Source organism: Myotis myotis, unplaced genomic scaffold (assembly GCF_014108235.1).
Source record: "Myotis myotis isolate mMyoMyo1 unplaced genomic scaffold, mMyoMyo1.p scaffold_m19_p_5, whole genome shotgun sequence".
NCBI lineage: Eukaryota > Metazoa > Chordata > Mammalia > Chiroptera > Vespertilionidae > Myotis > Myotis myotis.
In genome coordinates, this window is record NW_023416357.1 from 91,647,430 (window position 1) to 91,670,540 (window position 23,111).

At 40.9% G+C, this 23,111-nt stretch overlaps 1 protein-coding gene across 5 annotated transcripts in view; it reads left to right on the forward strand.

The window, feature by feature from the left end:
• PARN (poly(A)-specific ribonuclease) overlaps window positions 1–23,111 on the forward strand; it is a 172,641-nt gene that overhangs the window by 131,227 nt on the left and 18,303 nt on the right. The window contains exon 23 of one of the 5 annotated variants that reach the window (XM_036308970.1): window positions 7,278–7,582. The exons of the other annotated variants lie outside the window; for them this stretch is intronic. Within the exon in view, the coding sequence (XP_036164863.1) occupies window positions 7,278–7,284 (7 nt within the window). The 3' untranslated portion in view covers window positions 7,285–7,582. Of the gene's footprint in view, window positions 1–7,277; window positions 7,583–23,111 lie in introns of those variants that run through there. 5 annotated transcript variants of the gene reach the window in all.

Here is a 23,111-nt window from a genome sequence, read left to right on the forward strand (position 1 = left end):
ATGAAAAAAGATAAATTTATACTGATACTTCAAATTCCAGTTAGACTCCACAACGTATCTATTTAAAATTTTGTTTTTCCTTTTCCTTGTTGAAAATTCTGGTTTATAATGATATTAAATTAATTATTTACTTGGTTTATGCTACTACATACTATAATAGTTTCAGAATAACTCTATCAGTAGCATTACTAGTAATGTACTTATTGAAAAATAATTTTATATTGGTAGCAATTTTTGTCTCTAGAGTTTATCTAACTAGAGCTGAACAATCAAATTACCTTATTTTAAAGTCATTTGAAGTAATTAATTTTTTGTGTGGTTAAGCTACCATCTCAGTAATCATTTAGGTTTGCTTTATATTTACTTTTATGGATTGCCTTTCTAAAAATTTAATTTTGTCTTATAATTGTGTAAAACATTTATATGGTTCCACAATCAGATCTACCAAGCTTGTCTCTGCGCCTTCTCCAGCTTGTTTCTCCCTCCCTTGTAGTGACCAGTTTTATTAGTTTTTCGTATATCTTTCCATTCTTATAAATATGTAAACAACTACATAAATATACCCCCACCTTTTGTTAGGTAAATGGTAATGAACACATACTTTTCTCTGCCTTCTTTTTCTCATTTGCCAAATAGCTTGGAAGTCACTCTTACTCTGCTTCTTGTTTAAGTGTGATTCTTTACACTGCAAATGGCTTAGTATTCTTTAGCCTCCTTAATAAAACATACTAACCTGCTAACCTGAGTTTAAATCTAATTGAAATGATCAACCTGTAACGGAACTCATGAATATTGTAAAGTCAGATGCTTGTGAAAGATCGATTCGTGACCCAGTGCTCTAGTTCAGATAAATCATTCTTCTTTTACCTCTCTTATGTCTTTCTTCGTCCTGTCAGTATAAAGGTGTAAAGCTCACTGACACACAGAATGCTTTTTGGAGTATCTACAGATAACTGTGAAATATAGGAGAGAATGCTTATATTTACTAAGCAGATTCTTCATTCTAGGCATTCTAGGCATCTGAGCTAGATGCTTCAGATCGTTGTTGTTGTTTTTTAAACTGTGTAATAACTCATTGTAACCCTTAGTGATATTCCTGACTTATAGACGAGGAAGTTGAGTCACAGAAAAGCCAAATAATTTAGCTGAAGTTACACAGAATTCTAACTTTATAGGTGTTTTTGGATCCATAGCCCACTGTATTAAGTTACCTCTTAGAAGCATGGCACATTTACACCTATGAGTGTGTAAATGCTCTCTCATTTTAATAAATTATCTTTTCTTTTTTTTCTGCTCATCAGATTATTCACTTGATTTTTACATTCACTTGTTGATAGATGTGTATTTGTTGTTCATAATTTGTATCTTTACCTTTTTCTTCTTCTTCCTCTTCTTAAAGATCACCTTTCAGCATTTCATATAATACTGGTTTGGTGGTGATGAACTCCTTTAGCTTTTTATTGTCTGTGAAGCTCTTTATCTGACCTTCAATTCTGAATGATAGCTTTGCTGGGTAAAGTAATCTAGGTTGTAGGTTCTTGGTATTCATCACTTTGAATATTTCTTGCCACTCCCTTCTGACCTGCATAGTTTCTGTTGAGAAATCAGCTGACAGTCGTATGGGTATTCCCTTGTAGGTAACTGAGTTTCTTTCTCTTGCTGCTTTTAAGATTCTCTCTTTGTCTTTTGCTCTTGGCATTTTAATTATGATGTGTCTTGGTGTGGTCCTCTTTGGATTCCTTTTGTTTGGGGTTCTCTGCGCTTCCTGGACCTGTAAGTCTGTTTCTCTCACCAGGTGGGGGAAGTTTTCTGTCATTATTTCTTCAAATAGGTTTTCAATATCTTGCTCTCTCTCATCTTCTGGCACCCCTATAATTCTGATGTTGGTATGCTTGAAGCTGTCCCAGAGGCTCCTTACACTATCTTCGTATTTTCAGATTCTTTTTTCATTTTGGTTTTCTGGTTGGGTGTTTTTTGCTTCTTCGCATTTCAAATCTTTGCCTTGATTCTTGCGCTCCTCTGGTCTGCTGTTGGGAGTCTGTATAGTATTCATTATTTCAGTCTGTGTATGCTTTATTTCTAGTTGGTTCTTTATCATAACATCGAGGGTCTCATTAGATTTCTTGAGGACCTCACTACATTTATCGGTGGCTTCTAGACAGTTCTTAAGAGACCTTAAAAGTGTGGCTCTGAACTCAATATCCTCCATTGACAGTTTTGCCCTGTTTCTTTGTCTCCGCATTTTTTATGCTTTCTTGGTGCACCCCCTAGTGATCTTTGTGCGCAGTCTTGTTGTAGTTAAGCCTTGATTGTTGTCGGCAATACCGGGGGTGATTTGACCTCCAGGCTAACTGGCTATGAGAGTCCGCTGTGTCTGCAGTGGGAGAGCTTCTGTGCTGGATCTCTAGGGCGGTGCTAATCTAGCATTTGCCTGAGGCTATCCGGCAAATGGCTCTGCGCAGGGCTTGGGCCGGGCGGGTCCCCGGGGATCTACAGGGCGGGCCCAGAGCGAGCAGTTATGGCTGCTCTCAGTTCCGTCCCTAGGGGCTCTGCCTCACAGAGTCCCAGCAACCGCTGCAAATCTCGGAGAGAAAGCTGCCTTCGAGTTCCGACCGAAGCCAGACAGTCCCGCTTCTCCCGTTTGAGTCTGGGTCCCTAGAGACTCGCCCGGATCTGGAGCTCAGAGTCTGAAACTCCCTCCCGATTGAAAGCACCAACCGCGCCCTCCGCCTCCAGCCTGCTCCGCGTGCACTCCGCACCTTAATATTTCACTTCAGCACTGCGCCTCCTCTGAGTCTGGGTATGATACTCTCTTTCCTCCTAGTTGTAGAATTTCCACTCAGCCAGCCTTCCTGTGGTTCTGGATGATGTCCGTTCTGTCTTTTAGTTGTTTTTTGAAGTGGTTGTTCGAGGCAGCAATCTCCGGCGTTAACCTATGCTGCCATCTTGGTTTTTCTCCAAGTAGCTTATGTCAGTGGGAGAACTTCTGAGCTGGAGACACTCTTCTGGGGCAAGACTTGCTTCAGTGGGGCTTTGGTGCTCACTGAATCTGCCCCCTGAGTGTGTCCCTTATGGATCTGAGGAGTTATAATCTGGATGGTCCCACTCTGACCACTGGGTACACTGGCTCTTGGATCTCTAAGGAGGTGCTAATTTAGCCTCTGCCTGAGGCTACCCAGCAGGAGCTATAAAGAGATCTGCAGATTCCTCTTCTTTGTTTGGGGTTTGGAGGTGCCCAGATGAGGCTCAGCTGTGAAGCAGTGCATGCTGCTATGAGGCCTTGGACCTTCTTTTGGAAGTTCTGGGTCTCTCTGACCCAGCTGCAGTTTGTTAGGTAATTTTCAGGTTGCAAAGGGCCAGGTCTTTCATATGCAAAAGCCTCTGTGCACAGCTTGGGTGGGGTGGGGTCTCAGGGAATCAACAGGGCGGAGCAAGCAGCTATGGCTGCTCCCCAGTCCTACCCTAAGAGGCCCCGCGTCTCAGTATCCCGGTCGCTGCAAGCACCTCTGAGTGAAAGCCGCCCTCGAGTTCTGCCTGATGCCAGACAGTCCAGTTGCTCCCCGTATGAGGCTGGGTCCCCAGAGACTCACCTGGAACTGGAGTTCAGAGCAGTCGGGAGCTTGAGACTCCCTCTCGATTAAAAAAGACAACCGTGTCCTCAGCTGCCAGCCCTTTCTGCGTTTGCCTCCGTACCTCTGCACTTTACTTCCGCACCTCCTCTGAGTCTCAGTGCTTTTCTCTTTTCTTCTAGTTGTAGAATTTCTACTCAGCCAGCCTTCCTGTGGTTCTGGATGATGTCCGTTTTGTCTTTTAGTTGTATTTTTGAAGTGGTTGTGCGAGGCAGCAATTTCCGGTGTTTACCTATGCCGCCATCTTGGTTTCCTAAATTATCTTTTCTTAAAAAAAAAAAAAAGAACTGTCCAAGAAGCCCTAAGTTGAAAACTGAATTTCAACCTTATTTCTTTGGGAATAGGATTTAAATTATAAATGGAAAACTATTAGTTTTTAACAATTTAAAAATACACAGAAGTGACCCTATGATGTATAAGCCAATATAAAAATTTTTGAAGTGCCTTTAGAATACAGTCTTGGTCTTTGATGAGTTGATTGGTTGCTTTTAAGTAGAAGTTCCACAACCCGTTTGGAGGAAAATGACTTGATGATGGTAAAAGGAAGGGGAAATATTGAGACTATTCAGCCTGGAATAGTAGCTGGAGGCAAGGGGCAGTAGGAACCATGGTAAGATTATGAAATGCCATTATGAGAACAATAATGGTTCTTTATCTTCATCAGGGACAGGAAGAACCCTGAGGGGAATAAGGTAGCATTATTAGTCCTATTTCACTGATTAAAAAAAAAGAAAAACTCAGAGGGGAAGTGGTTTGCTCCAGATCATAAAGCTGGTGATGCAGCTCTTTCCTGCTGATGGGCTACCTCCCCCTCCTCTTTGCTGATTTTGCCTCGGTCTAATTATCTTTTAAGGGCTGTGTTAATTTCAGACTGGAAAGGTGGTACAGAGAGACCTTTAAAATCTGCTTTAAATGATTAAAAAGTAATAATCACAGCCCTTTGCTTAGTCTTCCCTCTTATTCAGCTCCTTTCCACCTTAACATCTGAACAACTGAAGAAAGGATCACTCTAGTCTAAAGAAGTATTTTAAGAAATTCAAATAAATATTCAGCATAAAACTAGAATCTGATTAATGTAGAATTTTAAAGTACCAGGCAAATTGGTTTTACCATGGAATGTTCTAAGACATAAAGCCAGGGAGCTTTCTTAAATCAAGATGTAGAAACAACTCTAACAAATATTCCTTCTAAATATTGTCCCCATCTCCAAGAAAATTCATTATTTCTATTTTAAAGTTTCTGTATGAAAAAAAAAATAATAAAATAAAAGTTTCTGTATGCAGTAATTTAGAATTTGGCACTGAAAACCCACTTCTAAATATTGTTCTTTGAAAGAAAGCCTGGCTGGTGTCAGGGAAAGCTGAACTGGTCTAACCCGTCTCCTTCTTTTGACTTCTCTTGGGCCAGTAGGTCAGAGCATCATTGCTTTCTTTCAAAGAAAGTATTTCATCAGGATTCCTGAGAATAATATAAAAAGAAAATCAGACAACTTGAATAAACAAAATGTGATATAGAATACCCATTTTCAAACGGTGTGCCGTAAAACATGCAATACCTGACTAGTCAGGAGCACTTACCTCTTTTCCCTTAGATTGTCAAATAAAAAATGACAACAAGCCAACATAACAATAGCTGCCTGATGCGAGTGAATCAAAATTATACCTATTTTTTCTCAGATTGGCACAATATACATATATACTGCTGTGCTGCAGAATTTTAGTAATTAGTTTGTGTGCCATGAGATGAAAAAGGTTGAAAATCGCTATTATAGAATATTATTCAACTTAAGAAAGGAAGGAAATTTTGATATGCTACTACAACATGGATGAACCTTGAGGACATTATGCTAAGTGAAATAAGCCAGTCACAAAAAGACAAATACTGTATGATTCCATTGTTATGAGGTAACTAGAATAGTCAAATTCACAGAGACAGAAAGTGGAATGGTGTTTGCCATGAGCTGGGGGAGAGAGGGATGGGAGTTAGTGTTTAATGGGTAAAGAGTTTCTGTTTTGCAAGATGAAGAGTTCTACAGATTGGTCACATAACAGTGCAACTCAATTGTGTATTTCCCTATAATTAAAAATTTTTTAAAAGATGCAGGCAATCTGGAATGCAATCTTTTAAAAAATATATATATTTTATTGATTTTTTACAGAGAGGAAGGGAGAGGGATAGAGAGTTAGAAACATCGATGAGAGAGAAACATCGATCAGCTGCCTCCTGCACACCCCCTACTGGGGATGTGCCCACAACCAAGGTACATGCCCTTGACCGGAATCGAACCTGGGACCCTTCAGTCAGCAGGCCGATGCTCAATCCACTGAGCCAAACCGGTTAGGGCTGGAATGCAATCTTTTTATGGTAAAATTTCACTTGAAGCCTTTCTCACGATAATTGGGGATAGGGAGGATGCTGACCTAAAATACTTTAAAATTTCAGCAGAGCATTATGAATTATCAAGAAAAATAGTTGGTGAATTTATAACTTTCAGTTACTACTTATCTATTTTACACTTCATTAAATTGCTTTTGTAGTTATAAAAATTCTTAAGATAAAATATGAAAGGTAGGTAAATTGATTTTAAATGCTGTGAGATCCGGCCTTTTCTTCTTACTTGTTGTATGGGCTATAGCATATCTGGCAACCAGACCAACTGATTTTAGATGTAGAGCTGTCTGTTTTAAGAGAATGAAGTGTCACCTCTACAGAAATGGACAAAAGCACAGCTGTGAAAGCAGAACAGTTGTAGTGATTAAAAATTATGTATTTTTTAAAAGAGCTCAATCTCTAAGATTTCTATAGTTGATTTTTAAAAATCTAATTATTTTATTAAAATTGAGAAAATTTTAGTAATGACTTAGCTTTCTTTAAATTTAAAAACATAGGAGTTAGTTCCCATCTCCAAGAAAATTCATTATTTCCATTTAAAAGTTTCTGTATGCAGTAATTTAGAATTTGGCACTGAAAACCCACTTTAAAGCAGTATGTTGTCTCAAGATTTTATTTTAAAGAATTGAAAGCTCAGTTTAATATCCCCTTATATTTAATCTGACTTTTGATGTTTTGGAATGCTTTCAAGTTTAATAATAGCAGTAGTATTTGAAATAAATGTTTTCTTTCCATATCTTCATGTTATTTATTTGAATAACTATAATGAAAAGTAATTATCATCTGTGTTTCTAATAATGTATTATATTATTCATACTTATCTTCATATAATAGTATAAATTCTTAAATGGGACTGGCAATCGAAATTGCCCTCAACACACTTAGATGATTAAGGAAGTGAAATGCTATCTTTTCCATATCTGTTAACCAAACACACAACTGATTTCCTATTTGAGTTGCCCAGATCATGTGCAGTTAGAATTATTCCTGTATTATTTGTATTCGTTTTAGCTGAAATACAGTATGAAATGTGTAAATCCTATATTTTCGTTTCCAGGTGTAGAAATCCTTAACATTTTTCTGGCGGTTCTTTTTTGACACTTTATGCCCTGCTAGTACATTATAAGCTGGCAGAAGCCACAGCATGTTTGTGTTCACTTGGGGGAGGTCAGGTATAAGGATGAGTGGCTACTATAGCCCAACATGAGCTTTGTCATTGTGCTGATGGGTGGTTCCATGTTTAAATTCTGTCTGCAGATTGTAGGTGCTTCCTTTTGTTCATTCAAGAATCTCTGAAGCAAAGATTTCATTTCATTCAACTGCATTGCTGGGAGAGCAGAAGCCAAATACTTAACCCCATGGGAACATTCTAGAGCATCCCCCTTTATGCCCCCTTTCCAAATGCAAAAAACTAAAATCGCTGTGTGTTTTCAGGTCTCTGTCCCCAAAGTAGAACCAATTATAGAACCTAAGTAATGGCTAAATTGATGTTAATTGTACAGTTCTTTATACTTTACTGTATATTTGAAGTTCTCATAATAAAATGTTGGGAAAAAATGGAACTGTGTCTTCTAGTAACCTTGTATACATTTCCAACAGAGTAGGGCATTTGGGGTGGTCAGGACACCCACGAGTTAATAATAGCTATCCAGTTAATTACTTACCCTCCCAGCCATCACGACCATGCTGTACCACCTGTTTATGCTGTTTATGTCTTCGTTCTACTTCTTCTCTCTTCCTTTCCTCCTTTCCTGATGCTTTTCAAAGATTTGGACCACTGCCTCTGAAGACCCATCAACATCATCCCTAAAACATGGACACCCCCCCCAACTCCCTCCGCCCCCCGCCTTTGCTTACCATAGAACAGTGAGGAAGCAGAGAAGGCACTTGCATTTGTTAAGTGTTTACCATGCTCCAGGTACTGTAACCTTTGCTGTTTTGTATAGTTTTCTTATTTGATCCTCACAATAACCTATTTTATAATTGAGGAGACTGAGACTCACAGAAGGATCTTGCCCTGGGTCACAACACCAATATAAGACAGAACCCCGATTCAAGCCCTCACCTCTCTCATCTGAAATCCCATTCATGCTCTTTCCAGAATGCCCACTCCTTCAGATATCCACTTGTGATCCTTCCCCACCACCACCAGGAATGCCTTCTGATGCCTTCTATGCCACCTAGAATCCTTGGGAATTCTTTGCCTTGGTAACTCTTAAAAGAAAAAGTTGGGAATGGTTGTTTACTTACTTATATTAGCATTCTAGTACCTAACAAATGATGCCTTGTGGTCACTCAGAAAAAGATGCAAATGAATGAATGATCAAGAAAACCTATAATACACCCAGAATATATCTTTCTTTCCAGTTTCTTATTGGAGAATACCATTCAGACTACTTTTTCCTGTTAGTTTATGCCAGTTTTAATTGCTTTGCTAAAGGTAAGGCAGAAAGAAATGACACTCTTTTCATAATTACATCAGTATCCACCCTATTTTATTGTCTTACCTGCTGTTTAGACAGCAGGAAAGACAGCTGAAAGAACCATATAAAGGTGGGAATAGATCAACTGTGGATGCCTTCAAATATCTTAGTCTGAAGACTATTCATGCATACCTTACCACATTTTTTAAGGGAAAATAACTTAAAAGCAAATCAATCTCATATGATGCTACAGAAATCAGTCTAAAGAACTGGGGAATTCTTGGGAATGACCATGAGGTACAGTAATTTATCATCTTAAATCAATGATTCTACAATCTTGGAGGGGATTAATTTCTAGTTTGCTTATAGTCACAAATTATTCCCAGAGGCTCTTCATAAATCAAACCAAAATGTAAGAAGCATGTCATTTCTTAGTAAGAGAACATCTGGTGGTAGGTGGTCCTCTGTTCTGAAGAAGCTGAAATGACATTCTCTATTTCATGATCTAGAATCTTGTTCTCTTCTCCTGGTAAAGCCATTATAACCCTGTTGATTCAACAAGTCAAATTAGTGCTAAGATGTCATCTCATCATCAATTTGACTAATTATGTGATTTAGGATGTTTAAATTAATGAATATAATGAAACCATTAGAATTTAGAGTAATGTTTTCCATTGGTCAATTTGAGCCTGATCAGTTGATATTATGAGTTTTTTTTCTTTCTCAGGTTTGGTTTATAAGAAAAATAGAAATAACCAAAAATGACAATTTCTGAAGAGATTAAAAGCACATAGGATTAAGATACTAATACTATAAATTTTGTTTTTGTTTAGATAACTAAGTGTCATTTCTACTTGCAAATGTTAATAATTGTGAAATACAGTAATATCACACTAATTCAGATGAATGGAAGTGAAGGCTAAAAACATTTTTGTTGTTGTTGTTAATCCTCACCTGAGGATATTTTTCCATTGATTTTTTTTTTTTTTTTTTTTTAAGGGAGAGTGGGAGAGAGAGGGAAAGGCAGAGAGAAACAATGATGTGAGAGAAATGCATTGATTGGTTGCCTCCTGCATGCGCCCTGACAAGGGCCCAGGCTGAGGAGGAGCCTGCACCAAGGTAAATGCCCTTGACTAGAATCAAACCCAGGACCCTTTGGTCCACAGGCTGACATTCTATCCACTTAGCCAAACCAGTTAGTTAGGGCGACTAAATCCATTTTTGAAGAAATGCAGGTATATTCTTTTAAAGAATGGGTAGCACCTATGATTGTGTGAGCAAAAGTGTTACTTGATAAAGCCATATATTTGCTGGAAAGGACTTGGAGATGATCCAGTCCACTCTTAGTGATTACAAAGGAGAACTGGAGGGTCTGAGAAGCTATGTCTTATTCAAGGTCACAAAACCAATTAGTAGCAGAACTGAATATATCCATTTAACATAACCAGACAAGTAATGATTTATTGGTATGGTAGCTATTCACATGTTAAGTGGACCTTTGTGAAGTCTTGACATTTTAAAAATATTTCAATGAAATGTATGAATAACTAGAGTACTGGTGCACAAAATTCATGCATGGGTGAGGTCGGTAGGCCAGGCTGGCGATCAGGGCTGATTGGGGACAGGCTGATCAGGGCCGGAGAGGAGGCGACGGTCACCGGGCCGGGCGCAGAAAGAACGGATGCCGGCCGCTGCCATCGTTGGCACCCCGCCACCGTGTGGTTCCCTCTTTCCCTCACCGCCAGGCTGCCCTGTGGCAGGTGGGCGGCAGGCCAATTGGGGCCTGCCGGCTGGGGGGAGGGACAGGGCACAGAAAGTTGGCCACTGGCCCCAAGGAAGGAGATGGCCCTTGGCCACCCTGGGAAAGGGGCTGCGTCCACTGCCCTCCACCCCTGGTTCCCTGTCCCAGCCTGGGGCCCGAAGGCCCTGGTGGGGCCGGGAGAGGAGGTGATGGTCACCAGGCCAGGCACGGAAGGAACGGACACTGGACGCCAATGCCACCATTGTCGGCGCCCCACCGTTTTCCCCTCCCCCCACCTCCTTCCCTCGCTGCCACACTGCCACCATGGTGGGCCGATTGGAGCCTGCCGACTGTGGGGAGGAACAGGGCACAGGAGGTTGGCTGCCAGCCCCAAGGAGGGAGCTGGCCCTCAGCCCCCCTGGGAAAGGGGCTGCATCTGCCGCCACCCACCCCTGGTTCCCTGTCCCAGCCCAGGGCCCGGCAGGATCGGGAGAGGAGGCAGCAGTTGCTGGGCCAGGCACGTCGGTGCCCTGCCATTGTGCAGTTCCCCGCATCCTTCCCACCTCCTTCTGTGTCGGCTGGGTGGCAGGCCGATTGGGGCCTGCCAGCTGGGGGGAGAGACGGGGCACGGGAGGTTGGCCACTGACCCCGAGGAGGGAGCCGGCCCTCGGCCCCCCTGGGAAAGGGGCTGCGTCTGCTGCTACCCACCCCCGGTTCCCTGTCCAAGCGCGGGGGCCTGGGGCAGGGACCATGGGAGATTGGCTAGCTGGGGTGGGGAAGGACCGCGGGAGGTTGGTCAGCTGGGGGAGGTTGGCTGTGGGAGCGCACTGACCACCAGAGGGCAGCTCCTGCATTGAGCGTCTGCCCCGTGGTAGTCAGTGCGCGTCATAGTGACCGGTAGTTCCAGTTATTCTGGTCGCTTAGGCTTTTATTTATATATATACATATACATATACATATATATATATATAATGTTTTTAAGAGCCAAATAATACAAAAAAGTATATAATAAAAAGCAGCAGTCCTGCCTGGCCAGCATGGTTCAGTGGTTGATCATCTACCGAGTGGTCACAGTTCAATTCCCAGTCAGGGCATATGCTTGGGTTGCAGGCAAGAGCCACAGTGTGGGGTGTGTAGGAGGCAGCCAATCAATGATTCTCTCTCTCATCATTGATATTTCTATCTCTCGCTCCCCCTTCCTCTCTGAAATCAATAAAAAACTTCTATATAATAAAAGGCTAATATGCAAATAGACTGAATGGTGGAACAACCAAACAACCGGTTGCTATGATGTGCGCTGACCACCAGGGGTTGTGTGCGGAACATGGTGGGCATTGGCTGCGGCGGGATGGTGGAGTAGGTGAGTGGGGGCGCCAGACCAAGGTGGGGCGCCAGTAGCTGTCATCAGGGCGAGCCTCTGGTTACTGAAAATTCTTTGCTCCTGTGCGCCACAGTCCCACCTGGTACTTGCACCTGCTGCTGGTGCCGGAGCAACCGCTCACACCCACTGCCGGTGTCCAGCGCCGGTCCCGATCACTCGGCGCTATCAGCAGGTGCGAGTGGCAGCTGCCAGCCCTGATCGCCCTGAGGGCTTCTCCACCTCCCCCTGCACCTGAGGGGCGATCAAGGCAGCAGCCACTGCTCGCACCCGCTGCTGGTGCCAGCCCCAATCGCTCCACGACGTCAGCGGGTGCGAACAGGGCCAGCGCCGTCAGTGCGTGGAAGTGGCAGCAGCGGGAGCAGGGCCAATGGCAGACAGGAGACCAGGGGCTGCAGCGGGAGGGGCTGGGCGGGGTTGTGGAGGATGGGCTGAGACCCACCCCTGTGCCTACTGTAGCCTTGTGGTCCACAGTTCCTTTCAAGGTGCACAAATTCGTGCACTGAGCCCCTAGTGCAGGGGTGGGCAAACTTTTTGACTCGAGGGCCACAATGGGTTCTTAAACTGGACCGGAGGGCTGGAACAAAAGCATGGATGGAGTGTTTGTGTGAACTAATATAAATTCAAAGTAAACATCATTACATAAAAGGGTACGGTCCTTTTTTTTTTTTAGTTTTATTCATTTCAAATGGGCCGGATCCGGCCCGCGGGCCGTAGTTTGCCCACGGCTGCCCTAGTGTGTGTGTATGTATATATGTATGTATATGTATGTATATATATGTGTGTGTGTGTGTGTGTGTGTGTGTGTGTGTGTGTGTATATATATATATATATATATATATATATATATATAAATAAAGCAGCAGTTCCCTTCTACTCCCATCCTGTCCTCAGAAGCAATCATTTTCAACTTTCCTTTTATATTTACCTATTTTTCCAAGTAGTAACGTACTTATTGCTATTTCTTGATTTTTCTATTTATCTATTTACTTGCAAATATGGCAGGTTGCCCAGTCATTTTTATGGCCCTATAATATGAGCAGAGCAAGGACTGCCTGTAGCTTTAAAAATGTTCCTCAGTTCCTTACATTGTTTCTGTTTCCTTGGAATTTTTTCTGTCTGTATATTGGTCTGTTTTGAATTTCGTCTCTTACATTAAAGGCTTTCTTCAAATATTTGACTATTTTTGGATATCTACTATTTAAGAATGAATTAAAAAGGGATGAGAAGCTCTGGGTGTGGAGACAGATCTTATTGATGGTTTATCTCTGTAGAGTGATGAGGTGAAAAGCTGACTTTGTAATTATATCTTTTCTCTGAGGCTAATCTTTTCTTTATGACTTGTGGTTTTGTGATCTACATAAAAATGATTGCCTAAACTAGGGTCACAAAGATTTTTTTCTCATTTTTTTTCTATGTTTTATAGTTTTTGTTCAGATATATGATCTATTTTGAATTGATTTTTATATAGTGTGAAGCATGAGAACAAGTTCATGTTTTGCACATAGATATATATTTGTTGAGCACCATTATTTGAAAAAACTTTTTTCTCTACTGAATTACCTTGACTCCTTTGTCAAAAACCAGTTCGGGATGTGAGTTTGTGTCTGTGTATAAAATTTCTGGACTGTTTTGTTCCATTAATCTATATGTGTATCCTTTCACCAGTATCACACTGTCTACATTATTATATTTATAAGTAAAGGCTCAGTGCACGCATTCATGTACTGGTGGGGTCTCTCAGCCTGGCCTGTGCCCTCTTGCAATCTGGGACCCTTTGGGGGATGTCGGACTGTGGGCATTGGGCCAAAACTGGCAGTCCAACATCCCCCGAGGGATGTAGTGCGTGAAGCAGCAGGGTGCCATGCTGCTCCAGCTCATCCCAGCCTGCTGTGCCTGTCGCTGCTCAGGTGCACAGGGGAAATGTCCGTGGGAGATGCTCGTGCCACCACAGCTGCACTTGCCAGCCGTCAGCTCAGCATCTGACTGCCCGTCTCTCATCTGAGCAGCGCTCCCGCTGTGGGAGCACACTGACTACCAGGGGGCAGCTCCTGCATTGAACGTCTGCCCCCTGGTGGTCAGTGTGCATCATAGCTACTGGCCAGTTGTCAGGTCGCTTAGGCTTTTATATATATAGATGAGACTTGAAATCAGATAGGAAATCCTTCAACCTTGTTCTTACGTTTTTAAAAAATATTTATTCCTTCGTTTTTCCTCAAAAAGTTTAGAGTCAGTTTGCTGATTTCTGCAAAAAGCTAAGACTTTGATTAGGATTGTGTTGAATCTATAGGTCATTTCAGGAAGAATTAACCTCTTAAGTATCTTGTGTTTTCCAATCCATGAACATACCTTTTTATTTATTTAGGTTTTCTTTGCTTTCTCTCATCAGTGTATTATAGTTTTAAGCATTCAAATTTTACATATGCTTTATTAGAGTTGTCCCTAAGTATTTTGCTTTTGGATTTTCAGTTGTTCATTGCTAATATAAAAAATACAATTGATTTGTATATTTTGACCTTGTATCATTGGACTGTACTAAATTCTCTTATTAGTTCTAATAAAATTTTGTAGACTATTTGGTATTTTTTTATTAGACAATCATATATGCAAATAAAGGTAATTGTATTCCTCCCTGTCCAAAGGACCCTATGAATTTTATTTCTTTCTCTTAACTTATTGCATTATTACAGCCTCTAGAACAGGGTTGAATACAAGTAGTGAGAGCCAACATCTGTGTATTGTTCATGATTTTAGGGAAAAAGCATTCAACATTAAGTATGATATTAGCTGTAAGGATTTGGTGTTTTAAGAGATGGACTTTCTGATTTGCAGTTTGATGGAGATAGACCTGATTGCTGCTGGTGCTTTGGGTACTGATTGGCGGGAGGAAGCTGGAGGCCTCACTTCTCATTATATGGGGGATGCTACTTTCCCCACTAGTTCTTATTTCCCCACTCACTCCCAAGCTCTACCACTGGACCAGGTGCCTCTGTGAGAGGACCACCATCTCCACACTAAACTTTCTGCTCAACTCTGCTGGTCTGGAAGAATGCCAGTGCCTTGGTTTCCTAGGGATGGTGTGGGGATCCTAGTCCAGTCTTCTCCCTGTCGACAGCATCAGTCCTTATTATCTGCTTGCTTCAGGAATCTGTTGCTTGTTATTTGCTGAGACTTTGCTGGGCTCTGTTGGGTGAATCAGCCTTTTATACAGCACTTAGATTTCTGTTTCCTCCTCTGTGCAAAGTTCTTTGGCACACTTCTCCCTACTTGCCATCTCCAAAGTGAGCTAACATCCCATTCTCTGGTGTGCCTTTGTGAAGATATTTATATCTCTCTACAGATAAATATGTGTTCGATTGGTTATGTTTAATTTCCTGGAAAAAGTTTTTAAAGCAATTTATTTTCTGAAATAGTTGGATTTTTGGTATGGGAGGAGTTGGTAATTTTTCCTCCTGTAACTTTGATTACATTACTGGTTTCATTAGCAAATCCTTTCATCAGAATCAAGGGTAAATTTTGGTGCAAAGTAAAATTCGTCCTAGCTTCTGAAAATTTCAGGTATTCTGTATTCAGCTCCAATTAATTGTATGTTGAGTGTAAGTTCCTTATTTAGGAATTGGTATTAATTTCTGGAATCAATGAAAATGTCCTTGGGTGAGGATTAAAAAAGTGAATTACAGTGAGTTACCATTAGGAGATTGTTTAATATATTTAAACCGAGTTCTTACCAAATATTTCTAATTGAATACCATAAATTCTTTGTTAACCCAGAACCAATTTTTCCCTCACTTAGGCCAATCTCATATTTGCAAATCAACTTCATACCTAGTACTGACAAATACATATATAAAATCCTCCTCCCCCCAACTACTCCCATTCCACAAAAGATGTTCTTTATTACTGAGTAGCTCTCAAACAGACATAGCTTATTTAATGTTTGTTTTGCTCTTCGAAATCAAATTTTGTATTAGAAATAAGAGTCATAGTTATCAGCAATCTCCAAGGCATAGTCTATCTAGTATCCTCGCCTCATTCACCCAGATCAGGCCCCAAAATACAGAAGCAGTTATGCTTATAGAATTTGAATTCAGCATGAGAGTTTGTGAAGACAGAGGTAATGTATTTTCTAGCTCCCACTTCCCCAGATTTTTCCAGTTCATTCTGCTGTGTGAGTCAGTTTGCACAGTGGAACATTCCCTCTTTCCCTTAGTTACCTTTGGTAGGAAATATGGTGTTATCCAGACAGACTGGGGAAGTTGACTGTATACTAAAATGTAAATCTTGTTAATATATATAATTCAGGAGGAAATAAGCAATTTGGTTTTTGTCACTTGGCCTGTTGCATTGTAGGGAAAGCATCCACTGATCTCATCCATTCAACAAACCCTGATTGCAGAGGACTTGCACTATAAGGCCATGGGCCAGTGCTGAGGATCCTGTGGTCAGCAAGGTGTGTAAGATCCTGCTCTCAGAACTTACATTCTAGTGGCATAGAGAGAGAATTAGCAAAGAAATAAATAAGAAGCACAGGCAGAGATGAGTTTTAGGAGTGAAACAAAAGGCAGAGGATGCTGCAGGGAAAGGGGCTGCTTGGGCTCAGGGGTCAGGGAAACCCTTTCTGAGGGGGGTCCCTTCCTGGGAAGATGGGGGTGGAAGGGAGGCTATGCAAAGAGCACTGGACTTGGAGGACAACCTCAGATCTACTTACCCAGCTAGGGGAAGTCACTTGATGAGCTTTTTTGTATGTAAAATGGTAATGAAAACACATGTTCAGCTTCAAATGGACATATACAAGCCTCAAAGGAGAGAATTTTTAAACTGGACAGCCCTTTATAGTGAAAGGTGGCTAATATTTGATCCAGCGGCATGACCTTCCCAGCCAACTAAAGGACTTAACTCTGTCTTTAAGACTTAGCATGCAGCAACAGGAGTAAAGGCAGTATGGTGCTGCCATAAAGAAAGACAGATAATGAAACAGAATAGTCCAGAAAACCCCCCATACATGTGGTCAGTTGATTTCCAGTGTGTTTTTTTTTTTGTTCTTTGTTTTTAATCCTCACCCAAGGATATTTTCTCCATTGATTCTTAGAGTAGAAGGTAGGAAGGAGGGGGAGAGAGAGGGAGAGGGAGAGAAACATCGAATGGTTGCCTCCTGTATGGGCCCTGACTGGGACTGGGGATTGAACCTGCAACCGAGGTACATGCCCTTGACCAGGAATTGAACCCACGACCCTTCAGTCTGTGGGCCAATACTCCAACCACTGAGCCAAACCTGTCAGGGCCCAGTAGTGTTTTCATGCAGAAATTCCTTCCTGACATTTTCAGGGACATTTTTATGCAAATAATCAGTTTAGAAATCAGGATAAAGGAACAAAATCTGTGGGAATTAAAATTTAACCATCAACATAGGCATTACTAGTTCAAAGGAATCTACTAACATGAAGTTGAAAACAAGAGTGGAATCAACATCAAAGGTTAAGGTCAACGTTTCTGAAACCAGGACAAGAGCATGTAGAAGAGAAGGGGCCACAGTCAAATTAGTCATTCTTGTCTGTCACTATTGCTGTGTTAGAAGTGTGTGTTTGTGGACCTATCTGCTAACAGTGAGTCATTCTTATACATAAAAATATATTAGTGAATCATACACATAGTATACTTTATAAAAAGGCTGCAAGTCTTGTTCCAAGAAATAATAAGTTTCGGAAGCTGTCCTTAAATTGGCAGTTTTGAAACTTGTTTCTATGTAGTAGTGCTGTTAACCTTGCTAGGATGTCAGCATGTTACGTTATCTTACGATAGAATCCAGTGGTGTTTCAGTATTTAAATATTTGCTGTAAGCTACTATTCTTTGTACCTTTGCAGAAGAATCACAGATTGTAAATATCATTGTGGAATACTCCATTGTGAATCGGCTGATCTAAAATCTGAATTAGAACAAGCAATATCAGTTTTAACAGTAAAACCAAAATCAAGGCAAGCAGACAAAATAATTCCATTTCTAAAAAAAAAGAAAATGAGCTTATATGAAGCATTGTATAGTCTAGTGCAGTGGTTGGCAAACTGCGGCTCGCGAGCCACATGCGGCTCTTTGGCTCCTTGAGTGTGGCTCTTCCACAGAATACCACGTGCGGGCGCGCACGTACAGTGCGATTGAAACTTCGTGGCCCATGCACATAAGTCGGTATTTTGTGGAAGAGCCACATTCAAGGGGCCAAAGAGCCGCATGTGGCTCACAAGCCACAGTTTGCCGACCACTGGTCTAGTGCCCAATTTGTATTAGCTTTGGACACACTCAGAACAATCTGACTAACATCAGCATGACATGAAACAAACTTCTGTATCTGGAATATTTGTTGTAAGACAAATACTAGCAATGAAAACTTGTGGGGTTTTTGTTGTTGTTGTTGTTAGTCCTCACCTGAGGATATTTTTCCATTGATTTTTAGAGAGAATGTAAAGGAGGGGGAGAAGCAGAAACATCGATGTGAGAGAGACACATCAATTGGGTAGCCTCCCACACAAGCCCCTACCAGGGCAGGGGATGGAGCCTGCAACCAAGGTACGTGCCCTTGATTGGAATCAAACCCGGGACCTTTCAGTCTGGGCTGATGCTCTATCCACTGAGCAAACCAGCTAGGGCGTGTGTTTAAACATCTCATTTGAAAATAACTTTTAAATATTATGTATTTGTGACATCTTTTAATGTTTAAATGATATTTATTAGGCATCCCTTTGGTGCTGATGTCTTAATCTTTTCATTTTCTATTACTAAATACCTATATCAGGTAGAGATTATTTATTGAGATTATGTAATTTTTCATAGTATATTGGTTCATAATAATAACCCATGCACTTATTATTATATCTTACTTTACCAAATTACCCTCTCAAATTTTTAATATAACCCTATCACAGAAGAGTGACTCACTGTTTTATGCTAACTCATTATTATTTAAAAAGAAATAACAAAGTGCTATTAAATGTACAGAATAATGGATGATTTGGGAATTTTGATCTCTTGTTCTCAAATCCTGAATATTAATAACTGTTGAGAATTTGGAAAAGTAAAATGTTCTGACTAAAGTGCTGGTGATCCAGTAGGCAAAGGTTAGTTTTGTCAACAAATAGTGTTAAAAGGATTGTATAATGGTATGTAAAACAATGAACTTTCTCTGTCATATCACACCATGTATATAATGAACTTAAAATGGCTTGTAGACCTAAATGTGAGAATTAAAATTGTAATAAAATCTTAGTGATCTTGTGTTGTGGACTGGGTTGCATTTCTCACCTTCCCCTTTAATAAATTGAAATCTTAACCACCAATGTGATGGTATTAGGAGATGGGGCCTTTGAGAAAGGGAACTATTCTATAACTTGATTGTAGTAGTGCATATGTGGTTATACACAATTCCCCAAATGGACCAAAAAGTACACTTTAACTATATGAATTTCATTGCATGAAAAATAATACCCTAATTTAAAATAAAGGGGAGCCCTAGCTTGTTTTTCTCAGTGGATAGAGCGTCGGCCTGGGGACTGAAGGGTCCTGGGTTTGATTCCAGAAGAAGGCACATGGCCGGGTTGTGGATTCGATCCCCAGTAGGGGGCGTGCAGGAGGCAGCCAATCAATGACGTTTCTATCTCTCTCTCCCTCTCCCTTCCTCTCTGAAAATACATTTTAATAAAATAAAATAGGAGCGTTTTCCCGTGCACCGAAAGGTTGCAGGTTCCATTCCACGTCAGGGCACATGCCCAGGCAGGCTGGATCCCGTGTCAGGGGAGCAGCTGATCGATGTTTCTCTCTCACATTGATGTTTTTCTCTCTCTCTCTCTTCCTTCCTCTCTCTCTAAAATCAATAAAAACATTAAAAAAATAAAAAATGTAAAGGGGAAAAATTTCATGGGGCAGGCAGATTTTTATGGCTTTATAGAAGGAGCTTGTGAATGTGACCTTTCTGTTAGCAAATAATTTTTCTGCTAAAAGGAAGAAGTTAATGGAGAATCTTGCAGAATTTGTGTGTAGTTGCTGCATTGTTAATAATATTTTGCAGCAAATATTCTAAGTTTGACCTAATAGTCATTATAACCAAGATGGCTTGTTATTTGCATCCCCCATATAAATACTAATCAAGGTTTAATGTTCAATTTTGACATACCAAGTTGTGTGAGAAACATTTTATTTTTTAAATAGTCACTACTTCTTCAGTGGGTTTACCTGTGTTCTTCATATTCCTTGTAAAATGGCTTACTTTGTTTACTAATTTTGCCTGTAAGATGAGCCCAGGCTAATGGGAGGTTGTTTTGTCTGATCTCATCTTGACTTTTGACCTTTGAAATCAATTCATACAGGAGTATCTTATCAACATACATGTATTGAGAATGTCTATATGTAATTCACACACACAAACAGCTATATTTTAAAAATGTTTAAAGAATTAACATTTTTAAGGTAGTACTTCATATATCTAGTTTTCAGTGTATGATAAAAACTGTTTTGATCCAAAACTGCATTAGTTTGGCTATATGCATATAATAATCACTTATTTTTATTAGAGAATGACAGTTGAGAACATTTTATGTTGGTATGGATATTACATACATATACAAATACATATTGTCAACCGATGGTCATTGTCACCAATTCAATGCCAACAGGAATACCCAGTTTGAGGTTCAGTGAAGAAGGAAACTTGTTTTAGGGCAAAACAGCTCAATTGTGATGCAGCCTGGCTATGAGGCAGCTCTGGGGCCAGGCAGCCCTGAAACCAGGCCTCCCTCTTGCTAGGCAGCTCTGTTCTGCTCCAGCCTGGGAAATACAGTCTTCAGTCTTTGGTAGGAAGGGGAGAATTAAAATTGTAATAAAATCTTAGTGATCTTGTGTTGTGGACTGGGTTGCATTTCTCACCTTCCCCTTTAATTCTCTGTCTCAGAGCCAGACAGGAGCTGGGTTATGTAGATAGAAGTCCCTGCCCCTGATCCCTGATTGGTCTGTCCTCATGCAAAGGAGGACTTCAAATCCTCCCAGTTTAATTGGCCTAAAAGACACTTTCCTGATTGGTCAGATTAGAACTACTCTGGTTGGTGAAGATGTTTATGCAGCTCTGATTGGATGAGGAAAGCCTCAGTCCTATTGGTTGAAATAGGATTCCAGGAACTCCTTTATAAGGGCTGGTTCAGATGACAGAAACAAGTGTGGACAGGCAGTTTAGTGCAGGCTTCTCTGGAAAGTGTTGGGTGTGTGTGAGAGGCCCCAGCTTAGAAATAGCTGCTAGGCTCTTTTTTTTAAATTTGAGCCCAGTGAGCCACCAGGACCCATTTTTAGGAGGTATCTTTCTCAGGGTCCCAATTTTTGTTTATTGCAAATAATGATAGATGACTTAAAGACCCCTAGAGACAGACAAACAGTGTTATGGGGAGCATGTAAGGAAAGGAACACTAGGCAGAAAAATGGGGAACATTCTCAAGGCTAGTGATGTTTAATTAGGAAGAGATGGGCAGTAGCAACACTGAAGTGGGGGAATATAGGCTATATTGGGATTGATAAACTCTCTAAAGCAGTGATGGCAAACCTTTTTTAAAAAAAAATATATTTTATTGATTTCTTACAGAGAGGAAGGGAGAGGGATAGAGAGTTAGAAACATTGATGAGAGAGAAACATCGATCAGCTGCCTCCTGCACACTCCCTATTGGGTATGCGCCTGCAACCAAGGTACATGCCCTTGACCGGAATCGAACCTGGGACCCTTGAGTCCCCAGGCCGACGCTCTATCCATTGAGCCAAACCAGTTAGGGCAATGGCGAACCTTTTGAGCTTGGCGTGTCAGCATTTTGAAAAACCCTAACTTAACTCTGGTGCCGTGTCACATATAGAAATTTTTTGATATTTGCAACCATAGTAAAACAAAGATTTATATTTTTGATATTTATTTTATATATTTAAATGCCATTTAACAAAGAAAAATCAACCAAAAAAATGAGTTCGCGTGTCACCTCTGACACGCGTGTCATAGGTTCGCCATCACTGCTCTAAAGAGATGGTGGATATATGGGAAAGTGCATATAATGGAAGTTATTAAGGTCAATGTATATTGTATTTGCAACTCGGCTGCCTAGTGGAAGATAAGGCTAGAAGAGCAGATTGGGACCCAGATGACAGCGATTCCTGGATGGTATGCCAAGCAGTTTAAATTTAGGTTTGTAGTGGAGAGCCACCAAAGTTTTTGAGCTGGGGACATCTTGATCAAATTTCTGCTTTGGAAGAAGTTTGGCAGCATTGGAAGGGATGGCTTTGAAGGGGAAGAGAGACTGGAAAGAGGAGGAGAGGGAGAGACAGGCCAATTAGGATCCTGTTTTGAGTCTGGGGCAAGATAGGGAGTGCCCGCAGTGGCAGTGGGCGAGGAAAGAGCTGGACTGGTGGTAGGTAGAAATAAATGAGTAAGACTGGAGGCTGTTTCGGGGAGGTACTTATTAAGTTGGTGAAAACTGGTTAATGAGGGGATGAGTTTCTCTGAAGGAGAAGGGCTCAGGCCTTGAAGACTGAAAAGGGACAGGTGCTGACTCCGAGGGTGTGAGCCAAGTTGGTTGGATAAACATCTAGTATCAAATGAGACATTTTGTTAATGGTCAAGGTTTCTTCTTTCTTGTATTAATAGGTTGACAATATATGTATTAGTCATGTATAAACACACACACACACACACACACATTTTAGCCCTAGATTGTGTCATAGCAGGTATTAGAAGATATTCAATGAAATTTACTTTCCTTGTTACACATCATGCTTCTCAGAAATTTTTTTTTTTTACTATATTTTTTTATTTTATTTTATTTTATTTATTTATTTTTTTTTAGAAGTTTTTTTTTTTTTTTTTTTATTGCTTAAAGTATTACAAAGGGTATTACATATGTGTCCATTTTATCCCCCCGCCCTAGACAGTCCCCTAGCCTCCCCTATCCCCCAATGTCTTATGTCCACTGGTTATGCTTATATGCATGCATACAAGTCCTTTAGTTGATCTCTTACCCCCCTACCTCCTGCCCCCCAACCCTCCCCGGCCTTCCTGCTACAGTTTGACAATCTGTTTGAGGCAGCTCTGCCTCTGTATCTATTATTGTTCAAAAGTTTATAATGGTCTCTATTATCCATGAATGAGTGAGATCATGTGGTATTTTTCCTTCATTGACTGGCTTATTTCACTTAGCATAATGTTCTCCAGTTCCATCCATGACGTTGCAAATGGTAAGAGTTCCTTCCTTTTTAGAGAAGCATAGTATTCCATCGTGTAGATGTACCACAGTTTTCTAATCCATTCATCTACTGATGGGCACTTAGGCTGTTTCCAGATCTTAGCTATGGTGAATTGTGCTGCTATGAACATGGGGGTGCATATGTCCTTTCTGATTGGTGTTTCTGGTTTCTTGGGATATATTCCTAGAAGTGGGATCACAGGGTCAAATGGGAGTTCCATTTTCAGTTTTTTAAGGAAACTCCATACTGTCTTCCATAGTGGCTGCACCAGTCTGCATTCCCACCAGCAGTGCACAA